We start from the raw sequence: 20366 nt of genomic DNA, 5'->3' as shown, positions 1-20366 counted from the left end.
TCACAGGGCCCAGACTGGACAAAGACATTTAGGAAATGGTTTGTTGTAAGCATCAGCCCCTGCCCCTGTGGGCTGTCTGTGTATGTGGCTGGCAGAGCCCTACAAAGATCCCAACTGAGACCTTCAGGAGAGAAGCGAGGCCTGCCTGGGTGTGAGGCGTCCCATAAGCACAACAATATCTAATTAACGTTACACAAAAGGGTGCCTTCAGCATCTCTGCCTCATCGCCGCGTCTCATCCGCCGAGCTGTATAAATAGCAGGCTTATTGCTACAATATTTTTGCTTCTGGTGCCCGCGCAGCGTCGGGCTGGGTGGATACGGGAGCGCTTCGTGCCTTCCTGGTGGCCTCGGGGTGGGAGCGCTCTTGGATCCGCTTTCCGTGTGATGACTGACAGTCCATCTGTGCTGTGGGTGGCACAAGAAGCAGCACCATCTGCGTGTGTACGAAGCACATCATAGTCTTTGTGTGAGATAAGTCGCCTCCTCCTCGACACAGCCCCTCGTGGGGCCTGCAGCGTGGAGCTGAAGGCGACCTGTGGCCCATGGGGAGCGAGGGCCGGGCCTGGCTGCTGCCTCCAGTTTTCTCCCAAGAACATGGCAGCAATCGTCACCTTTAAGCATTGCTTCGTCCTGCTGTTTGGAAATGTGGTGCTTTTAAAGCCTAATCGAGCCCAGCAATACCATTTCCCTCCTCAGCCCCGCAGAGAGGAGCAGAGGGAGGCAGGATGTAGTGCTGCTGCCTGGGGTGAGCGACCGCAGAGCTGGGCATGGAGATGTGCTCTTCGTACAAGCCCTCATCCTAACCCTGCCTTGCCTCATTTTGTGGATTTATATCTGCTTCTACCTTGCTTTTTGATTCTTATTCCCTCCTTTCAAGCCTCCAGCTTTGCCTTTAGAAGAGGGGAAATTTGAGCTGGCCATTGGGCAGGGGCAAGAGCTGTCCTGGAAAATACCATCTACGTCCCCAGCCACGGCCAGGCGAGCATCCAGGAGCTAATGTTTTAATGCAAGGAGGAGACATCTGTTAATACATCTGTATTTCACAAGCATCTTTTGTCCTCTTGTCCCTTCAGACAGCGAAAGATGCTTTTCTCTATGCATGAATCAGAGTCAGACAGGGCAAGGGGTGCGTGAGAAGTCTTTTTCTTTCCTTCCTTCACGTTTCTCCCCCAGGATTATGATGGTGTTTCAGAGCAGTGCTACGAATGGTAGATGACCTGAGGGGGAAAAAAACAGGATTCATTTGTGAGGTGTTTTCTGGGCAAGAGAGTCTCAGGTGCGTGGTGTTTGGGCTCTCCCCACCTCCCAGCGGCTACGTTTTGGCAAGGAGGTGGCCACAGGAGGTCCTCTGCTCGGCGGTGCCCCGTCGAGATGCTGTCTCCTTGGAGAAAGGGGACAGTGGGGTGTCTGCCACGGCTCCAAGGGGATGCTCACTGCAGCTGCACATCCCGCCTGCTCCTCTGGGAAATGCTTTCTTTGGCAATTTCTCCTCCGTCCCTCTCCCCCTCGCAATAAAAGCTCTGTCAGGGAGACGACCATCATTTTAATGGGAGAATTGAAATTCAAGTGCTAGCTTTCCACTGGAAAGTAGTTTTGAAGCAAAGTTTTCAGGAATCCCTTAGGGGTTAGAGGGTGCTTTCTGATTAAATAGCATTTCATTTAGGCTGCTTTCCTTTTCCCAGGCTAGGGGGAGGGCTGTGAAATTAGTTGGGCTGACACCAGGGCCCCACCTGCACTGCAGAGGTTTCGTGGGACCCTCAGGGGAGCCTTTTCTCCCCAAAAGCTCCCTGCAAAGCTTGGGTGTGACCGTGCAGGCAGAAGGAAAGCCCTGCCAAGGAACAGCTGCCTTCACCTCCTGTAGGAAGGACCAAATTTAAGCACGATCAAGAAGTCAGGATTTTGGATGGGGCATCCTGGCAGCTCCACGAACCAGTCTGTTGATGGGCACAGGCACCATAAGGTTTTACCCAAGGCAAACACTGCGGGTCCCACCCCACAGCTAGGGTTGTGGTTTAGCGATGGGACTTGGTAGACCAGGTTGGGTTTGGTGAGTGACCTTGGAGGTGTTTTCCAGCTGAGATGAGGGGCTCCTGCAGCTTGAAAATGAGGGATTTAGAGCAATTTCAGGAAGCACTGTGTGGTTTTTGCTGTTCATGCGGGCAGTGCATTGCACCTGCAATATCAGCAGCCCTGGGAGGCTTTGTCCTGCGCGGGCACACCTGATATCCCTGGCAAATCCTGCTCAGCTCCTAAAATGCAAGAGCAGAGCATATTCACGGTCGGCTTGATTCTTCCTCATCATTAACTTGGACGAGGGCTGCTTAGGTAAGCACTGCGCACACCAAGCCACAAAATCCTGGGCAAGGTTTTTTTGGCTCTGCTTTCTTGGCTGCCTTTTAGAGCGGTCACGTTTTGGGGGGGGGGGGAGAAAAAAAGAAAATTACACACACACAGTGGTAATGCCCCTCTGGGCTGGATGAGCGACTTTGGAAACGCTCTCTGCTCAGTGGAGAGAGCCCTGCAATGCCAGTCCCACCTCATCTCGCTAATTTTATGCAAATATTACTGACATGGTGAGAGCAACAGTTACAGGAGCAGGCCGACGATGCCAAAATGCTAACAGGTGTAGTCAGAGCATCCAACTGCAGCACCAGGCAGCTTTTTTTTTGTTTGTTTGTTTCTTTTTTCCCGTTCTGCCTTGATGGTTTTTTCACGCCCTTTGCATTCATGTAAATAACCACGTGGGGTGCAGAGGGATAAACAAAAATCAGGCCTTTGCATACAATTGCTTACCGGGAAGAAGACCAAAGCAGAGAGCCTTGCAATGCCTGCCCCACGCACAGGAACAGGCGGATTTGCTGGGGCTGAGACCTAGCAGGGCTCCCGAGACTTGTGACACTCCCCGAGCACCGCTTCATTACACAGGTTCACAGCAGAGGGGCAAAGCTGAAGCTGGCTGTGAAAGGGATCCATTTATTGCTCAGCTCTGAAGCTTCCTGATGGGGATAATTAATTTTCCAATTCGGCTCCACCTGCGATGTCAGGACTTCTTCAGAAGGCAGCGCTGCAGCTGGGCTTGCTGCCTTTTCCCATTACCCAGCCACATCCACGGGTGTGGGAGCCCGTGGCCAGGCTCTGTGGGGTGGGCTGGAAGCTGGTGAATCAAATTAGGTTTAAAGTTTGGTCTTGGCACTGCAAAGCCATCTGTGACATCCCATAGGTGTGCTGACCTTGGTCCCCACTGCTGGTGGGAGCAGGTTCCTCCTGGAGGCAGGGGGTTCAGGCATCACGAGGCACAGCTCGCACACCAAAATACGCTCACGTGGCTTGCCCAGTAACTCTGACAGACAGCTGACTGTGTAGTAAAAACATGTAGTGGTTATCCTGCTGGATAATTCACAAGCAGAAATAAATTGTTTGCCGGAAACAGCTCCCCTTGTTCTTTTTATTGCATGTATCTCGTGTGTGTTGCCACGCTAAAAACAACACAAAAACTGAACTCCCTGCTTGTCCTCAGCACAGGCATCTCCTCAAAGTCTGAAGGAGAGGAGCTGTGAAGAGCCAGAGTGCTTTCAAAAGAGGAATGCTGTACGGAGGGAAGGAATTCAGCATTAATCAGGCATCCAGCAGATAAATCTTCTCTCTCGTGCTGGTTACGTTTTAAAATTTATGTGTTCTGGAAAAGGCAGGAATTTCTCCATAAAGCTGGAGCCAAACTATTAACCCAAACTGAAGGGGAAAGCTCAGCTGAGAAATATTTTCCTACCTGTCAAACCCCACAATACGTAGCGAGGCTGTTTCCACACTCCTCGTGCTGGGTTGTAGCTGTAACTTGTGTCTCAAGGGACCTATGACTATTTTATTTCCCAGCAGGGTTTAATTTTTAAATTCTCTGCCTTTGCAGGTGGAGAATGAAGGGGGAAATGAATGTGCTCGTAAGCTGGGCCATGGGTGAAGGATCCCATCAAGGATTTTTGGACAAGGCCAGCCTTGCCTGTAGCTCCCCAGTCTCCAGTAAGGTTGCATTGGGGTGACCTCATCCAGCTGGTTTTTGGGAGCCCGCAGGCTCCCAAGGTCCACGGGTGCTGGGGCTCTGCCCTAGGTGGCCTCTCCTGGCTGAGGACACCACTTCTCCACGGGGACAGTCCCATGGACATCTGCTGGTGTGGGGTCTGGCCAAGCTCCCCCAGCATGTAGGATTTTGGGGGCAGAGCTGGGGTAAGGAAGGTCGATGAGGGGTCTAATGGAAATGTATATATATTTTTATATATAAAATTTTTTATTTTTTATTTTTATCACAGGCTGTTACTTTCTTTGATCTGCCTGCTGAAGCTGTGGCAGAGACCACCTCCATCATGGTTTTTAACCAAACCAGGCGGCTGGCAGTAGCTCATCAAAACCTGCCACATCGCAAGGCCAGAGTTGAGTCCCCAAAACTGGCTTAGAAATTAGGACACCTTATAAGTCCAGCAGCCACAGCACCACAGAAGGGTGGGCGAGGAGTTTTTGTGTGACATTAAGGACACCTCAGCCACTGGTGCAGGTGCTGGTTGGCTTCTGCAGCCCACAAGGAGATGCTGGCATGATGCACCTTCGTTCTCCTGTGCCCTTTCAACATTTTAAACTGTAATGGCACCAGATTGAAAATATTAATGGATTACTGCAGGTGCTAAAACTTTTTCAGTCTTTTTTCTTCCAGCACTGATCCTGTCTAACACATCGTTCCCTTCCTTGCCTCCAGCAGACAGTGCTGGGCTGTGTCTGACTGTACCTGCGGGCACGTCCATGTGGGCCAAAGCCTGGCCATGCAGCTAGCAGCCACGTTCACAGAGGCCTTGCTACCTTCTTTTTTGGAAATTCAGTCCGCATGAGAGAGCTGTGCCTCCCTGCAGGCAGCCTGTGATCAGCCGCCTTGCCTGTCCTCTGAGGGCACTGCCTTTTTCATAAAGCAACGTGATTTAGTGGTGGTGTTCTCACAGAGGGAAGAAGCTAGCAAATCATCGGTTCTCCACTCGCAAAGAGGTAGACTTCCAGGCTCCCAGTAACACTGGCAATGTCTTTTCCAAATATAATGACTGAGGGAAAAAAAAAAAAAAAAAAAAAAAAGAAAGAATGAGAACAGTTAGAGCAGTTCAGCATATTTTAAAGCATCCTCCGCAGCCCGTCTTAGTGTCAGGAACACGCTGCTTGTCTTAGGAGTCACATGGGGGCTGATATGGCCAGGTCTGCACCCACCTGCTCAGGTTGCATTTTGGTCTCCAAAGGATGGAGCTGGGGCCCTGATCACCGAGACACCCCACAAATGTACCTTTTGCAGGGTAACTCCTGCAGACCTGGTTAGCAGCCCGCAGCAGCAGACAGCCGTCTCCCCGAGATGATTAAAATCTGATTTACAAGGCACAGTGGACAGCTGGCTCAAAGGTCAGTCCTCTTCCCCCCATTTCTCTGCCTCCCAACACCCAAATATTCCCTATATTCCTGCCCCACAGCCAGGTGCCCTTGCAGCCTGTGGTCCCAGTCAGGTAATTTTGGCTGTAGGAACCCCAGGCTTTGGCTGTGGGGACTGCAGCAGAGGCCTGAATTTGGGTTTCTCACCTTGTGCTAAAAATACCACGTTTTGATGGGGCAGGTTTAGTCTCTGAGCATGCCCCATGATCACGAAGGACAAGCTCAGCTCCTTACCCTCACATTTTCCTCTTCTGCATCTGTTCCCATCACCTGCCTGCTCTCGGCACTGCACTCCTCCACTGCTTCCATCTCTTCCCTCCAAAGGAAGATGAAGCAGCAGGACTTGCTGATGCCCTAATCCTGCTTTTAGGGAGGCAGAAAACAGAACAAACATTGCCTCATCACCACTACCAAAAGGCTTCCTCGAGCGCAAAGCGTACGGCAGTGCCAACATCTCCAGGGGGCTCTGGTGAGGTGTGCATGGGGCTGGTGGCCACAGCGGTCCACGCAGGTTGATTTGACCTCACATTTCTCCCCCCAGCCTAATTTTCCAGCCCAGTGGAGGCTGATGAAGGAGGCTGCATCTCACTTTGGCACCAAAAAGGTGTTGTGGAGGCCTGTGCATGGGCTGGCCATCCCCATGGGATGGTACACAGCAAGCCCCCAGCTTTGGGCAGCAGCCCATCATCTGCACCAGGTTGTTGTGAAACCGCCGGTTTTATGGAGGCAATTATTGGAGCCCAGCTGGAGGTAATGACTAATGCTGCTGCTTAAGACCGAGAAATAACAGCTGTACTCTCTCTCAGCTGCTGTGAGCCCGGGTCTCTGAAGTCTTAAAAGCTGTTTGTTTGGGAACATCCACATTTTATTAGATTTTGACACAGATCGTGCCAGAGCCGGGGAATCACAGCGAAAACGTTCCTTTGGGCTGCCTCTGAAGCAGCCTCACGCGCTGTGGCAGCATCTCCCTTTGCTCCCTTACCACCAAACCCCTCCATTTAGTCGCACCCCAGCCCCTAACAGCATTACCACAGGGGCCACCAGCCTGGTGTGACAGCCAGCTTCTGAGCAGCTCCTTTACCACGTTGTGCTGGGCTTCGGTGGAAGCAGAGAGGGAAAAGGGACAGCTGATGTCCACATCCTTGGCTTTCATCTTCCTCTCTCTCCAGAAGAGGTCAAAGCAATAAAAAATTCATTTGTTTATGTATATAATCAGCCCTGGGACTTGAGCGATGCAGCCAGGATGGTCAATTAAAGACCAACACCTGCGTAAATACAGCAAAGCCTGTGCCACTGCATCCACAGTGGATACAGCCAAAAAAAAGAACCAAATGGAGCAAAATCTACCCCAAAAGCAGGACTGGGAGACGTGTTCCCTTGCCTGCTGGAGCGGGGAGCAGATACAAGGCTGGGGAAGCGCTGTGGGGGAGATGCCACCAACAAACCACGGCACCATGGAGCAAAATCGTTCTTCAAAGGGGGAGCAGGGAGATAAGTTCACGGGTTTAGAGAAAGGTTGGACTTCCCTTCCCTGCCTCCCAGCCCGTGTGCTGGAGGGAGCTGGCCCCAGTGGGCTCCTGGTGGCCTCCATCACTTCCAACATGCAGAAGGGCAGCTGGCATTTTTGGGGAGGAAGGGGAACGCTCAGCAGCTCTGGCTAACACAGTGTGATCGTGAAGGTCTTCTCCAACCTAGATGATCCCAATTCTATATTCGGAGCCCTGTCGAGCCAATGCCACCTGCTGGAGAAAAATCTTGGAGACTGGGATTTATGGGAACATGTAAATTGGACTTTCATAGGCATCCGTACACCCAAAGCCCCTCTTTGGAGCTTGAAGAGCTGAGCACATGCCTGTGGGGTCTGGCTGGGAGCCACCATGGGGAAGGGGCTGGCTCACGGTTTCCTTTCCCCTGTTGGCCCATCTGACAGCTAATTATCATTCCAGAGGTAATTGCTGGGGAAGCAATTGGTGGCAGAGCCTTTCCCTGCCGGAGCAAAGCACCCACTTTCGGAAAAGCTCCTCTCCTGGGAGGGCATCTTGTGCTGGGTGTTTAGACGTGGAAATGGATTTTGACTGCTGCACCCGTGAGCTCAGCGGGGGCAGGCTGGGTTGCGAGTCGGCACGGTGTTTTATGGGGATATTTCACCTGAGCACCAGCTCGGGAAGGAGCCGAGCACTGCCTCGTTGTTTCAGCCTCGTTTTATCTCCGTGAGCTGTAAATCTGCCGCGCGCCACTGCAGCCCTGGGGTTGCGCTTGCAGGCACACGTTGCTCATCTAATAAGCTGCCTCCAAGGCTCCAGTGATGCTGCTACTTACCCCATAAATTCCACGATCTCCCCTCCACCGACCATTAATCTGCTTCATTTCCCGACAATTTTACACTCTTTTGATGAACTGTTTGTCTAACCATTTGAAGGAAACAATGTCAAAAGCAGCACCTTAGGCGTTCTCCCCACTAATGAAGAAAATCCATCACGGGGGGAGTTTATCTGTTTCTGTGCTGGATGCAAACAAAACGTCAGGCTAATTTACTCCCATTAATCTTAAAGGCCGTTGCCACGATGATATTCCTACGTCGGAGAGGATTATTTTTTTTCTTTTTCAGCATAAATATTTAAGCAAGTACCTAAAGCGGAAATAAATTGCTTTCTAAAAGGCAGATTATTTTTATATCCAGTGATTTAACAATAAATTTGTGTGGGGCTGGGCTTCCAGGGCTTGTGGCTCCTTTCCAGCTGGGTTTGCCTTTGCATGAGCAGGGCCTTCATCGTCTTCAGAGGGTGCTTTGCAGGATCTGCGTGGGGCAAAGGTGAAGGTGTTGGTGTCTTATGGTTTCAGCAGTGCTTTCCCCATGGTCCTACCTCCTTGCTGCTGCTCTCCTCCATCCCATCAAGGAGCCAGCAAGCACACGGGCATGCCCCGAAGGCTGTTCCCCATCCCAGCTCCCCTGGCTGAAGACAAGCAGGTGCCTGGTTAGGACCAGGGGTTGCTCCAATTGCCCCCGTGGGAGCCTCCTGCAATTTAGGCCCTACAAGCCCAGGGAAGGTGCCTTATCCTGGTATAAGAGCATAAATATAATAGGAAATGAACCGTGTTTGTAGCTGGAGTGAACGGGACCTGATGCTGGTGAAGGCTGATGGGGCTGGAGCAGTCCCCAGGGGTTTCTCTGAACCACTGCGGCCACATCTCGGGGCCTGTGCGTTCTGCTTTCTACATGGATAAATACACATGGGGAAAAAATAATATTTAGAGGAAACTAATGATCAATCTTAGCAAGATCATGGCTTTTGCTTCTCCCATTTATCCATACATGACTCTTTGTTAATTCAGGAGTGATTTTTATTCACGCGCATAAGGGTTTACAGATGCTCCCACATGTGTTCAGCCAGCAAACTATGTTCTGGGTTTCGTTGTGTGACATTATTATTCTCATTTACTCACATCAGGCAGTGCCTGGGCACGGCTGAGTTATTTTGGACCCAGGATGAGTCGTTTCATTCTCCAAGTTCACAGGCTAAGGCCACCTCTTGATAATGAATCCCCATGAGTTGGGCTTCGGTGGGGTTTCTTGGTGGAGATGGGATGGGGTGAAGGGTTTCCTTTATCACCTCAAGGGCAGGAGTGCAGCAAGATGCTGCCGGTGCTCCGGATGCTGAGGCACACACGATGTCCTGTGCCGACGCTTTCGGAGAGCACTCACACTGGCTGATTAATGTCACTCCAGCCTCACTTCATCTTCTCTTAAGCAAGAGGGAAAGGTAATTGCTTGCACTTATCAGCGTGGCTGTGGAAGTACCCCCTCGCAGGCTCTAAAACTGACAGACGGCCGAGATGGATGGCTCGGGGACAGCACAGGAGCCCGCTTCCCTGCCTCTCTGCAGGCACCCATGTGTCCTCCTGCTCGTTTTGCTCTCTGCCCTGACTCCTGAGGCCCAATTTAGCCAGGATGCTGCTGTGCGCTCTCACTGCCTGGCTGCTGGGGGTGTCAGCACTTGCAGAATGTGTTTTGCACCCAGTTGCCTTCTGCTGAGGTAACCCTGCATGTCTGTTAAGGGATTTTTTTATTTTTTTTTCTGCTAACCTTAGAGAAAGCTTCATGCAGACATCAGGCACACGTCACCTCTTCCTTGGGGAAGACAGAGCTCAGCTCTGGTGACTTGTTAGGAAGGTCTCCTCTGCTTTTCCCCACACCACCCCAGACTCTCTGCTTTTAATATTTTGGGAACAATGAAGGCATCATCAAAAAAAGCCCGATGCAAACCATGGGAAGATTGTCAGTGATTTCCCTCGGCCCTGAGCAGTGCCTCTCAGTGCTTGGCTAACCCTTCCCAGGCTCTCTGTCTGTCCAGCTGGTCAAAACTGCAGTTGTCAAAGGTGCTGGGGAGAAGAGGGGAGTGAAGGCACCCAAAATCTGGTGGACATCTGATGAAAATCCCATGCTGTGATTGTTGCATGATAAGCCTTGCTTAGTGCCTTTCTCAAGCATTTGTGGGATGTCTTTGGAGAAGGTCTCCTCCTCGTCTTTCCTACAATCCCTTTGTCTTTTCCAGGACATCCCACCAATGGGGGGGTTAAATTAAAAAAAAAAAAAAACCTTTTGGAGCAGCAAGAACCCACCCGCAGCTCCACATCACAAAAACTGAGGACATGAGAGGCCCAGCCACCACCACGGGGTTCAGCGTGGCGTGCCCCTCACCGTCAGGTTGTGCTGCTAGAGGTACCGCAGCAGGACCTGCCCCCTTCTCTCCAGGGTCCGTATCAGAGGTCTCAGCCCCTCGGCGCCTCCCTGGCTGTCCCACAGCTCCCGGTCCACGTACAGCGACTCCAGCAGCCGGCGGCCCAAGCAGCCTGACCTCAGCACGGCCACGGCTGCCTCCGGGAAGCTGAAACAGATTCAGGATGGAGACTGCCATCAGCCACCCCCACCCGCTTCACCAGGACATGTGAAAACAGATGGGTTTTCTCTCTGCCTGGTTTCATCTCGCTGCAACTCCCAGCGGGTGTGCAGAGATCACCAAAGGCTCTGCAGGAGGGGAGGGATGTCCCACCAGGAGCGTGCGCCTTGCCCGCCTTACCTGTCTATGCCCTGCAGGAGCCTGAAGTTGAGCTTTGCCTCTGGCTGCTGCGGCCGGCCGGCGTTGTCGATGAACACGAGTTGGGACGGGGAGCTGCTCCGGACCTGCCGGTGGGGACGGGAAGGAGAAGCTCAGCTACCATGGGCAGTCACCAGCCCGGTGCTTTAGGCTGGGTGTTTGGGGTACTGAGTAACCCCGAGAGCCTCTGGGGGCCAGAAGCAGCCAGCACTTCCCAGAAACCTTAATTTTTGGCCATGTCCCTAGGACATGGGACAGGGCAAGAGGTCACAAGGGCTGGGGACGTACCAGGATGTGCACCAGGAGCAGCTCAGCTGGGTTTCGGCACTTCTCATGGAGCATCTCCTCCACGCAGGGCTCTGAGGGGTCGGGCTCGAACCCGCAGCAGTATCGGTCCAGGCGGTCGTGAACCTGTGGGAGATATTTTGGGGTCCTCAGCTGGGGCAGACAGCTGGGGTGGGCAGGTCCTGGGAATCCTCACATGGAGCTTTCCTTGCTCAGAGGAAAATAAAATGCTTTTAAGCATTTAAGCTAGGGGTGACTGTCCTCTGGAAGAAGTTGGGCCTGCAAGGACTGCTACATCCTGAAGGACTGAGCCTGCAAAGTCATCTGGGGGTCAAATAGGTGATGAAACACCAGAAGTTTCTTTTTTTTGTTGTTTTTTTTTGGCTGTTGATGGGAAAGCATTCATCAGGGGTAGTCTGTGATTGCTGAAGCTCTCAAGTAGGGCGCCAAAGAGCCTGACTAACTCTTGCGTCACGAAAAGAGAAGGAAGGGGGCTGGGGAGAGCCACGTGTGAGACTCCTGGGCTTGTGGAGCAGCCCCAAAAATGCCTGTGGCCATCACCACAGCGCCTCGGCTTCTGCATTCCCCAGCTGTCAGCAAAAAAGGCTCTGAAACACAGAGAGAAAGCAAACAGGAAAGTGTCCGTGTGCTTAAATGTTTGAACAAGGGAGGGGGGCAGCCACCCTCACAGCCTTCATTTTGGGGGAGTTGAGCCAATTTTCAGACCGAGCAGGTCCCAGGAAGGATGGGACGACCTCAGAAGGAGACAGGGATGCTGCTGCAGGGGTGAAGCCTGAGTGTGCTGGTGGTTTGGGCTCTTTTTAAGGCAAAGGATGAAGCCAGTAGCTACTCCCTTTCAACAGGGCTCTGCGTTTTACCCATGGTAAAGGAGACGTCTCTCTCTCCTGACACCTCAGGCCTATGGGACACAGGTGAACATAGGTTGTAGGGGACAGCCAGCAGCCTGAAACTCTCCTACTTGCAAACACTGTGTGTGTGTGATGTAAGGAGTGAATAATGCAGAAGAAGCCAAATTTTAAAACCCTTTAGAAGAAGATGATGAAGATCTCAATGCCTGGCTCAGGGCTGCACGGGAAGGCTCAAAGTTTGCGGCTTCCCACTCTCCTCAGTACATGCTGCAGGATGCTAGAGACATTATTTCATTACTACAGTATCCTGCTGGCTTCATGCCTCTTTATGTGATTTTTCCACATGGGAGGATCCCACTGAGTTATTGAGAAAAAGCCAGTGGATTGCTCCTTGATTTATTACTCCTCTGTTTTGGTCCTCTGCAGGAAAGTCTCCTTAAAACTGGATGCTTTTTTTCTCCTGGAGACGCAGCTTTTCCATTGCATTCAATGGTATTTTGGCCTGGGGGAGGGAAAGGGACTGGTTAATCTTCTCATTTGTTTGGCTGTTTCATCTAAAATATTTCCAAGCCCAACCATGACTGTGTCTCCTTTGCCAGCCATAGTCTGAGGTTATAAAGATTAATGGCCAGGCCTTGCCAAAAAAACAGAAAGAGTAATGAGAACACACATTTTAGTAGTATTTTTTTCTTCCTCCTTTTTTTTTTTTAAGTATATGTATTTATATATATAAAATTGTTGTTTCAGGTGGTTTCCCCTTGTCTAATAATGAAAGTTGCAGCCCTGAGGTACATAAACAGGCTTTTTTTTTCTTTTTTTCTTTTTTTCTTTTTTTCTTTTTTTCTTTTTTCTTTCTTTTTTTTCCTCTTTTTTTTTTTTTTTTTTTTCCACAGAAACCCCTTTTTCCTCCTCAAGGTTACTCCCTAATAAATGATAACTGCCTGTGACGCTGCGGTAATCCCTTGCAGCAGCAGGCTATGGTTTTCCAGACAGATCAGCCTGTTAACCCTGAGGAGGAGGAGGAGGAGGAGGAAAGCACTACCACACAGAGGGGTAGGGATGAAGACTCCCCACACCAGCAGCACGTCTCTGGAGTGACTGCATCAAAGCCATGGGGCTGGTGCAGGAGATGCTGCCTTCACCCTGTGCTGAGGAGATGAAGGAAAGTTGCCTGGTGGCAGGGATTTTTATTTATTTATTTTTCTTTTGTCAGAGAGACTTCGCCTGGGCTTGAAAGTTGAGGAATTCTTGAAATGTTGAGGGCTGAGCAGAAAAATTGAACCCTTTGCATTCACTCTTCTTTTCAGCAAGAGAAGCTCCAGCCTCCTCCCACTCCAACCTGCAGCTGAGCTTCACCAGCCTGGAGGCTGGCTCGAGGTCCTGAGGCACTTGGCAGTGCCATGGATCACCCACCAGACTTGAACATCTTCAGCCAGCAAAGAGCCACCACCTTTTGAATGATACAGACGAGGCTTCAGCTCCTCAGGCTTCTCTGATTTTCACCAATGATCCAGCTAAATGCAATCACCGAGATGTCCCAGAAGGTGCAAAAGTTACTCCAGCAGCCAAAAGCAGTAATTTTTGACTCATGTTTTGGCATGCTCTCCCAGGACAACACAGCCTACACAACTCACAGAAGAGAAAGAGGTGATAGAGGCGTGCACAGGAGGACGCCGCGTCCCACCAGGCAGCCTCCCTCACCTCAACCTTACCTGCAGGAGGAAGTCGAAGAGCGCCAGGCGGCCCCACTCGCCGTGCTGGATGCTCTTGCAGGCTGTCCCCACCACCACCGGGGCCCTGCCATGAGTCCTCAGCATCTCCTGGTACTGCAGCCACCCCATGGCGCAGGAGTTTTGGTCGTTGTTGGTGTCCTCCAGGTGCTGGACGTCGGGTGCCCACCAGATGATGGGCCTCGTAGCGCCGTTGGTGTAGCTGTAGGGCAGGATGGGGCTGGAGAAGCGGCGGGCCACGGCGGGCAGGCTCCTGTTCAGCCCCAAGACCCTGTCCAGGTGGAAAGCCACCACCTCGTAGAGGTCCCCAGGGCGCTTGATGAGCCCGCAGCGCCCATCCCTGCAGTCCCCCCCAGGACTGGGGGGCTGGGGGTCCCCTTCGGCATGCAGGCGGACACGCAGGACCTGCCCGTGGGCCGGCACACGGGTTTTGGAGACCACCTGCCCCTGGGCCAGCAGCTTCATCTTCTGAATGTCATCATCAGAGAGCCACGGCGGGGCCATCCCACCAAAACGCAGCCTGTCCTCATGCTGGGGGCCGCCCCGCCAACATGGCCGCTCCACACAAGGCGAAGGGGAACGGGTGCCCAGCTCCCGCAGCCGCCGGCTGTCCCCATGACGCCTCCTTGTCCCCCGGGAGGACAGCTTGTCCCCACACAGGGTGGTGGCTGTGTCCTGCCGAGGCCGAGGGGGTGGGGACGGTGATATGGGTGCTGGTGCCATGCGAAGGGACCGGGCCCGGCCGTGGTCCCCGGGTGGTGGTGGGGGCAGGTGGGTGAGCGCCAGCAGGGCCAGGGCCAGCAGGACCCCCAGGGCCAGCAGGGGAGGGTGCTTCAGCCCCGTCCTTCGCCACGGTCGCTGGGCCTGTGGTCAGAAAGGAGAAAGGAGAGTGTCACTGGTGTCAGAAAGGAGAAAGGAGAGTGTCACTGGTGTCACAGACACGTTGGCCAACATGTCTGCTTTGCCCTAAAGCCCTCCCTGGCATCATAGTGCTGGTTCTGCTCAAAGACCACCTCACGGGCTGTGACCTGCCTGGTGGCCAACGTATTTTATAATCTCTTTATAAGCTTTCCAGCCCAGCACCGCTCTCGTGCTTTACAGAGGCATTTCCAAGCAATTCGGCGATGAGGCTCAGGACAACGAGCAGGGAACAGGGCCTTGTTCCTCTTCGCTTTGCAATTATTTATTTTGGAAGCACAAGCACATCCACAGCGGACATAGCGGGGTGGTGTATTGCCAAGGAAGGGATAAGGAATTGTTTGTAAGAGGAAAAGATTGAAAAAGCAAGAGCTCAAACGCTCTGGGGGTGAGAGCCAGAGGCCAGAGTGACTTCCAGGAGGCAGCTCATGAGAATCACGGGACGGTCTGGGTTGGAAGGGGCCTTAAAGGATCACCCAACTCCAACCCCCTGCCATGGGCAGGGACACCTCCCACCAGCCCAGGCTGCCCAAAGTCCCATCCAGCCTGGCCTTGAACACCTCCAGGGATGGGGCATCCACAGCTTCTCTGGGCAGCCTGTGCCAGGAGAAATGTTTCATCTGCACCTCATCAGCTGATTGAGCACTGCCCAAAAACCTACGAGGGCCCAAGTGGGTTTTCCTTCAAGGTCTCAAGGACTGAGCAGATTTAAAGCAGCTTCCAAAAGCCTGTAATGGTGCATTTGGAGTGATTTAGCTTTATAGCTCTCATTTAATTGTTTCTCTCCCAGAAATACAGCACAGCGCAGCAAAATGGAGCTGCTGGGAGGAACGCTTCGCTCACACTCAGCTTGTGCCAGCCTCCTCCTGTGCAGCTCCAGGTGTGTGTTAGACCCACATGGCAAAAATAGAGGGGTTTCCCAGAAATCTCACACCCATCTGAGTGTTTTTCAGAGCCCTGCCCAAAGCAACCCAAATAACAACACCTCTGAAGCTTTTTGGGTCCCTGAAACCAGACCTCGAGCTCTGCTGCCAACATTCATGAACACACTTGGGAACTCTTCCCCTTATTGTAATGGTGTGGAAAGCACTTGTCCAGGCACAGCAGCCGAGACTGGCTTTAATTAGCAGAACTCACACCCTTGGGGGAGCACGCAAGAGCCACGCGGGGAGCATGGTGAATACAGAGGGAAAACCCCTTTTTAATCCACAGCTGGAGAGCAACACTGGCCACGGGGAGCCAAGCGGATGGGAACAATTACAAATTATTTATTTTTTACGTCAAGGTGGTTTGCAGGGCGAGTGGTTGAAGCATCCTCAGTGCCTGGAACCACTTTGTCCCCTCTGTGGGCAGGCTCGGTTTGGTTACAGCCGGGGCTGAATCCTGCTCTTGGACGAGGGCCACCGCAGCCCTTTCCCTGCTCGGCTCGAGGAGCCTGGATTTCACTGCCACATCGACAATAATAAGGGGAAAAAAAAGTGCAAGTACAGCCTCTACGTTATTTCTGGCAGTCAATATTACAAACTTAATAATAATCTAGATGATATAACACTGCAGAAGTGGTGCTGTATTTATAAACCCAGGGTAAATCCTTTTCCAAAGAGACTTTCTCCGAGTCTAGGCTGTAAAAAAAATGCTGCACTTTAAGCTATGGCTTCAATTCAGCCTGAAATGAAAACCATACATACCGCTCTGCTTTGCCAGCTTGACAAACTGACAGTACAGCACGTCTTCTCTAGAAATTAGGTACATTTCCCAGCAGGCAAGCTGAAGAAAAACCCATAAAAAATGCTTCGGAGAGGTACGGCTTGCGCCAGGATGCCGAGGAGTAAACAATACATCTGCTCACTCCTCAGATGGACATACAGCACAGCCCGGGCTCCCGAGGGCATGGCCTGGCCACTCGGGGTGAGATTTTCTAAGTGTGGCTCAGAGGATTTTATCCTTGACACTTTGTTCCCGGGGCGCTTGAAGCTTGGCGGAATTTGAAGCAGAGGAGCCTGTTTCCAATTGCTTCGCAAAGTGCATCGAACTGGCTTTGTCAAGCGTGGAAGAAAAGAAAAACAAACCCGAAACTTCATTATCCAGGAATGTGAGGAACAGCCCTCAAACTCAAGAAGATGCCATAGAAATACGTGGCCTGTAAAACCGGGATCCATCCCTGCTCTCCTCTGGAGCCTGCCAGATAAACACAGAATCAAGTGGACAGCAGGCAACGCAGCCCACTGTGACCAATTTTAATAAAAGTTGCTTGAAAAGCCCCCAGAAGCCAGACCTGCTGCCAGGTGGTGCTGGGTCTGTCCCGCAGAGCCAGCAGAACCCCCAAGCTGGCCCACTCAGCTCTTCCCACGAGCGTGTCCAAACCAAACCTGAGCACGACAAAGCTCAGTTGCCCGGGATGGGGCTTTGAAACTTGCTGTGCTCTGCTCCATCCGCTCGTGCAACATCTGCGCGCCCGCTCCCTTCCAACAGTGCTGCCTTTGTGCCGCGGGGACTGCGCGGAGGACGCTCCGGAGGAGGGCAGCAGCCTGCAGACCACATGCCGGGGTCCTTCGCTGCTAACCCCTCACACGCACAGCCTCTGCACGCCTGGCTTCCTTCTGCTGGAAAACAACGTGATTTTTTTCTTCCCCACCTTCTTCAGGAATCAGAAGTCCTGCTCCTCAGCAGCTCGCTTGCAGCTGCACTGAGGGACATGGCTGCTTTTCTGCTCACACGAATAATTTCCACAGGATGCCCAAAGCCAGGACAGTGACAGCAGCGAGGAGCCCAGGGGCTCCTCTCAAGTCCCCTTCCTCACAATGTCCCCCACCCTAAAAGCTTCTCCCTGTGTACTCCTGAGCCCCTCAACATCTTTGGCCCTGCATCTCCAGCGGGGTTGTGCTGCTTCCTCTCCCTCCTGCATCGCAGCAGCAAAGAGCAAAGGTGCTGGGAAGTGACATCTTATTTTACAGCGTGTTCTGGGCTACACGGGGATGAATACATTTAAATAAAAACAAGTTTTGTTCCCTTCTTGGTCTCGATGAGCTTACCGATCCTGTTGGTGAGTGCCTGAAGAACCACTAAAATGCTCTTACACATTTTTGGCACCTGATCTGGTCTTATTCCTTTTATTGGGGGTTACATTTGTCCTATATATGAGTTGGGGAGTGGGTTTTGATCCATTTATTTCCAGTCTTCTTCTTGAGCTGGCGCACCAGCCCCGGAGAAGAGGCACACGTGCTCAGTGCCCTGCGGGGGCTCTGCACGACTGGCTCCAGATTCCCTTGGACGCATTTTGGTGGAGGATGGACAAGTCGGCTGGCTCAGTCTCCCCTCTCTTGCTCTAAGGGTTTTTTTTTTTTCTTCCTGAAGAGCAGAGGAACGCATTCGTGGGATTCCACAGCTGCGGCCGGGAGGGGAGGGACAGCGGGGCCATTCATCCCCTTGGCTTTATTGAAAACAGAATTGTTCATTCGTGCCCATCCTCAGCTTCAGGAAGGTAACCGTTTCCCTAGGTTTAACCCGTTCCTTTAGTTCCTATGCAGGGAAAAAATAAAAATAAAAAGGGAAAGGAATCTGCTCCCTGCCTGTCGTTGTCTCCTGCATCCTGCTTTTCCTTCTCCCAGCCGACCCCACCGGGTGAATGATCGCAGCCCGGCTCTGGAGGGGCTTTGCCTTCGGGGAAGGCAAGCAGCCACGGGGTTACTGAGCCTTTGAAGGGGTAATTATGGCATTTGGCATCTCTGCGAGAGCATTAATAAAGCGCCGTCAGCCCCTCTTATGTGTGCTGCCTCGTACTGAGAGAGCAGCAGAGTAGCTGGAAATTACTCACCAGCGGATTTTGGAGCCAGAAGCAAGGAGGCATTTCCCTCACACAGCCTTCCCCCAGCCCGTTGCTGGCATTTGGTGTGTTTTCAGCTGGAGCTGGGGACACAGGGGAGCAGCCCCAAGCCCTGGCCTCGCCGTGCTTTAAAACCCAACAACACCCCCCAAAAAAAAACCACTTTTTGATGCTGGTAGGAAACTGGCATCATTAATCAGGGAACTCAGAGTAGCCCGTGCATGTGCTCTGCTGTGAGTCCTGCTGCTCACCAGCACCACTGGCCCCACAGCATGCACCAGCCCCCTGAGCCCCCCCAGCCATGCTCCCGGGACTTAAAGGCATTTCAGTGACACGTGTGGGTGACACCAGAACAGTTTTTGGCAGCGGCACCTCCCGTCTTGCCCAGCACGTGCATCTGCAGCCGCTGCCTGACACGGGTTTTTGCAGGGGTGGCAGAGCAGAGGTGGGTAAGGCACTGCTCGCTTCCTCAGCTTTTTAATTAACTGCTTTGAGATAATTAAATACACTTCCTTGATTGTTAACCATTCACTTCACCCATCCCTAGTGTTACAAAGGACAGATCCATGCTGGAGCCTCGCCTGCATGCTCCAGCCCCACGAGGGATCCCTCTGGACTTCTCCCATGGAGGCAGCTGGGGGATGGCCTCGCAACACATCCCATGGACCCAGCATCCCTTCCCAGCACCATCTCGAGGAGGAAAACCCCAAAATCATACCATGGCTCCCAGCAGCAGCCGATGTCCTGCTCCTCACGTGTAGCAGAGGTGGCACGCGGTCACCTCCCGGGCTGGGCACCAGCTCCCAGCAGCGCTTCCATAGAAAACCAGAACATCGCAAACCATAAAATGGAAATAAAAATTTTTTAAAAAGAGAGAGAAAAATAAAATAAAATAAATGAAAGGTTTTTTAAAAAGTCCAATCCATGCGTCTCCTCTCCCTGAGGCGCTGTCACCCCCGTGTCCCTCGGGGCTCGGGGCAGCCTCCGCGTGGGCTCCCCGCTCCCGGCGGGCGGACGCCCGGCCAACTTTGGCCGCCAGTTTTCCAACTCTGCAGCAGCCCAGACCCACCTCCCTGAGGCTGGGAAGGGGGGAGCAGGCATTTGAAGAGTCTCTTTTTCACAATAAAAGCCCTTCTTGCTGCCTTTTTCTTTTTTTTTTTTTTTTTATAAATACAGAGGGCGAGTTCGATCCGGGAGGCAGAGGTGAAGGAGGCTGGAATGACACGTGCTCCTCCTGAGCTCTTGCTCTGGGACAAGCAGGGGACAGGCAGAGCCCCAGGGACCTTGTTGGTCCTGCTCCACCGCGGCTGGGAAAGCGAGCCCCAGGTCTGCTGATGGGTGCCCCAAAAAACGCCCTTCTGGGGTTTTTAACAGCGTTGAGCTGCTGCCTTTCAGTAGCAGTGGGAGGTGGCTCCTGTGTCCCCAAACCTCTCTAGCCCGCTGACCACGCACAGCCCTGCGGTGACATTGCCCAGGACTGTGTGCTAGGTGCGAGAAATGGTTGCAGCGTGATGCTCTGCCCAGCATGGGCTTCTACCAGTCCCAGCTCCCCCACACGCCCTTGGCACGTCGAGTGCATTTATTTTCCCCTTTTTGTGTCTCCCAGAACCTTTTGTTGCCCCTTGAAACTCTCCCTAAGCAAATACACAGATGGAAGGTTATGTCCAAAGGCTGCTCGGCTTCAGGACACATCCCCCTGTGCCAGCCTCGGGTGGGAGGACTGCCTATCTCCCATTTCTGAGGCTTCTGCTTTCCTCTCCTGGTAATTCTGAAGTGAGCCAATTGATATGCAATTTTCTGTCAAAATGACTCCTGTTGGTGCAACAGCACCGTGCGCCTTGACTGACAGGCCAGGCGCTCCGGCTCCTCTCTCCAGCTTGCTTCTCCTCACAAATAACCCTTTAAAATGCACGCCTGACATCCGAGGAATTCGTCAGAAAGAGGCACGGATGGCTGCTGCAGGAGGCAGACTTCAGGGATCAGTGGCCAAACTGCCGGGATAAGGCCACAGAGCCTGCAAACAGATGCTTCGACCTCAGCACTTGGAAATTTCGATCTGATTCCCGCTCCCTCCTCCTTCCCCTGGAGAAGTTTGAATGGATTTCTGAGGCCCAAGCCCTGCCCAGATAAATCACTGCCTATTAGCCACTGATTACAAATGAGCTGCTCAGAAAGCCTTCGGACTTCTCCTTTTCC

The 20366-nt window shown here is 52.5% G+C and overlaps 1 protein-coding gene and 1 long non-coding RNA gene across 2 annotated transcripts; one reads left to right on the top strand and one right to left on the bottom strand.

Moving 5' to 3' along the window:
• Positions 1 to 665: 665 nt before the first annotated feature.
• Positions 666 to 19257, bottom strand: GASK1A (golgi associated kinase 1A). Its single transcript, XM_072033440.1, has 7 exons — positions 18889 to 19257; positions 13412 to 14293; positions 10834 to 10956; positions 10528 to 10631; positions 7769 to 10335; positions 2795 to 5076; positions 666 to 1218 (listed from the first exon to the last, which is right to left on the bottom strand). Exons 1-5 carry the CDS (start codon positions 18889 to 18891, stop codon positions 10164 to 10166), a joined length of 1284 nt encoding a protein of 427 aa, XP_071889541.1. The 5' UTR covers positions 18892 to 19257; the 3' UTR covers positions 666 to 1218; positions 2795 to 5076; positions 7769 to 10163.
• LOC119716044 (uncharacterized) lies at positions 17710 to 19033 on the top strand. Its single transcript, XR_005263675.2, has 2 exons — positions 17710 to 17828; positions 18718 to 19033. It is a non-coding gene; the product is annotated as an uncharacterized lncRNA (long non-coding RNA).
• Positions 19258 to 20366: the final 1109 nt, after the last annotated feature.

The sequence above is a fragment of the Anas platyrhynchos genome, chromosome 2 (genome assembly GCF_047663525.1).
Source record: "Anas platyrhynchos isolate ZD024472 breed Pekin duck chromosome 2, IASCAAS_PekinDuck_T2T, whole genome shotgun sequence".
Taxonomy (NCBI): domain Eukaryota; kingdom Metazoa; phylum Chordata; class Aves; order Anseriformes; family Anatidae; genus Anas; species Anas platyrhynchos.
Note: the sequence above shows the minus strand (reverse complement) of the source record. Positions and strands in the feature narration are given on the sequence as shown.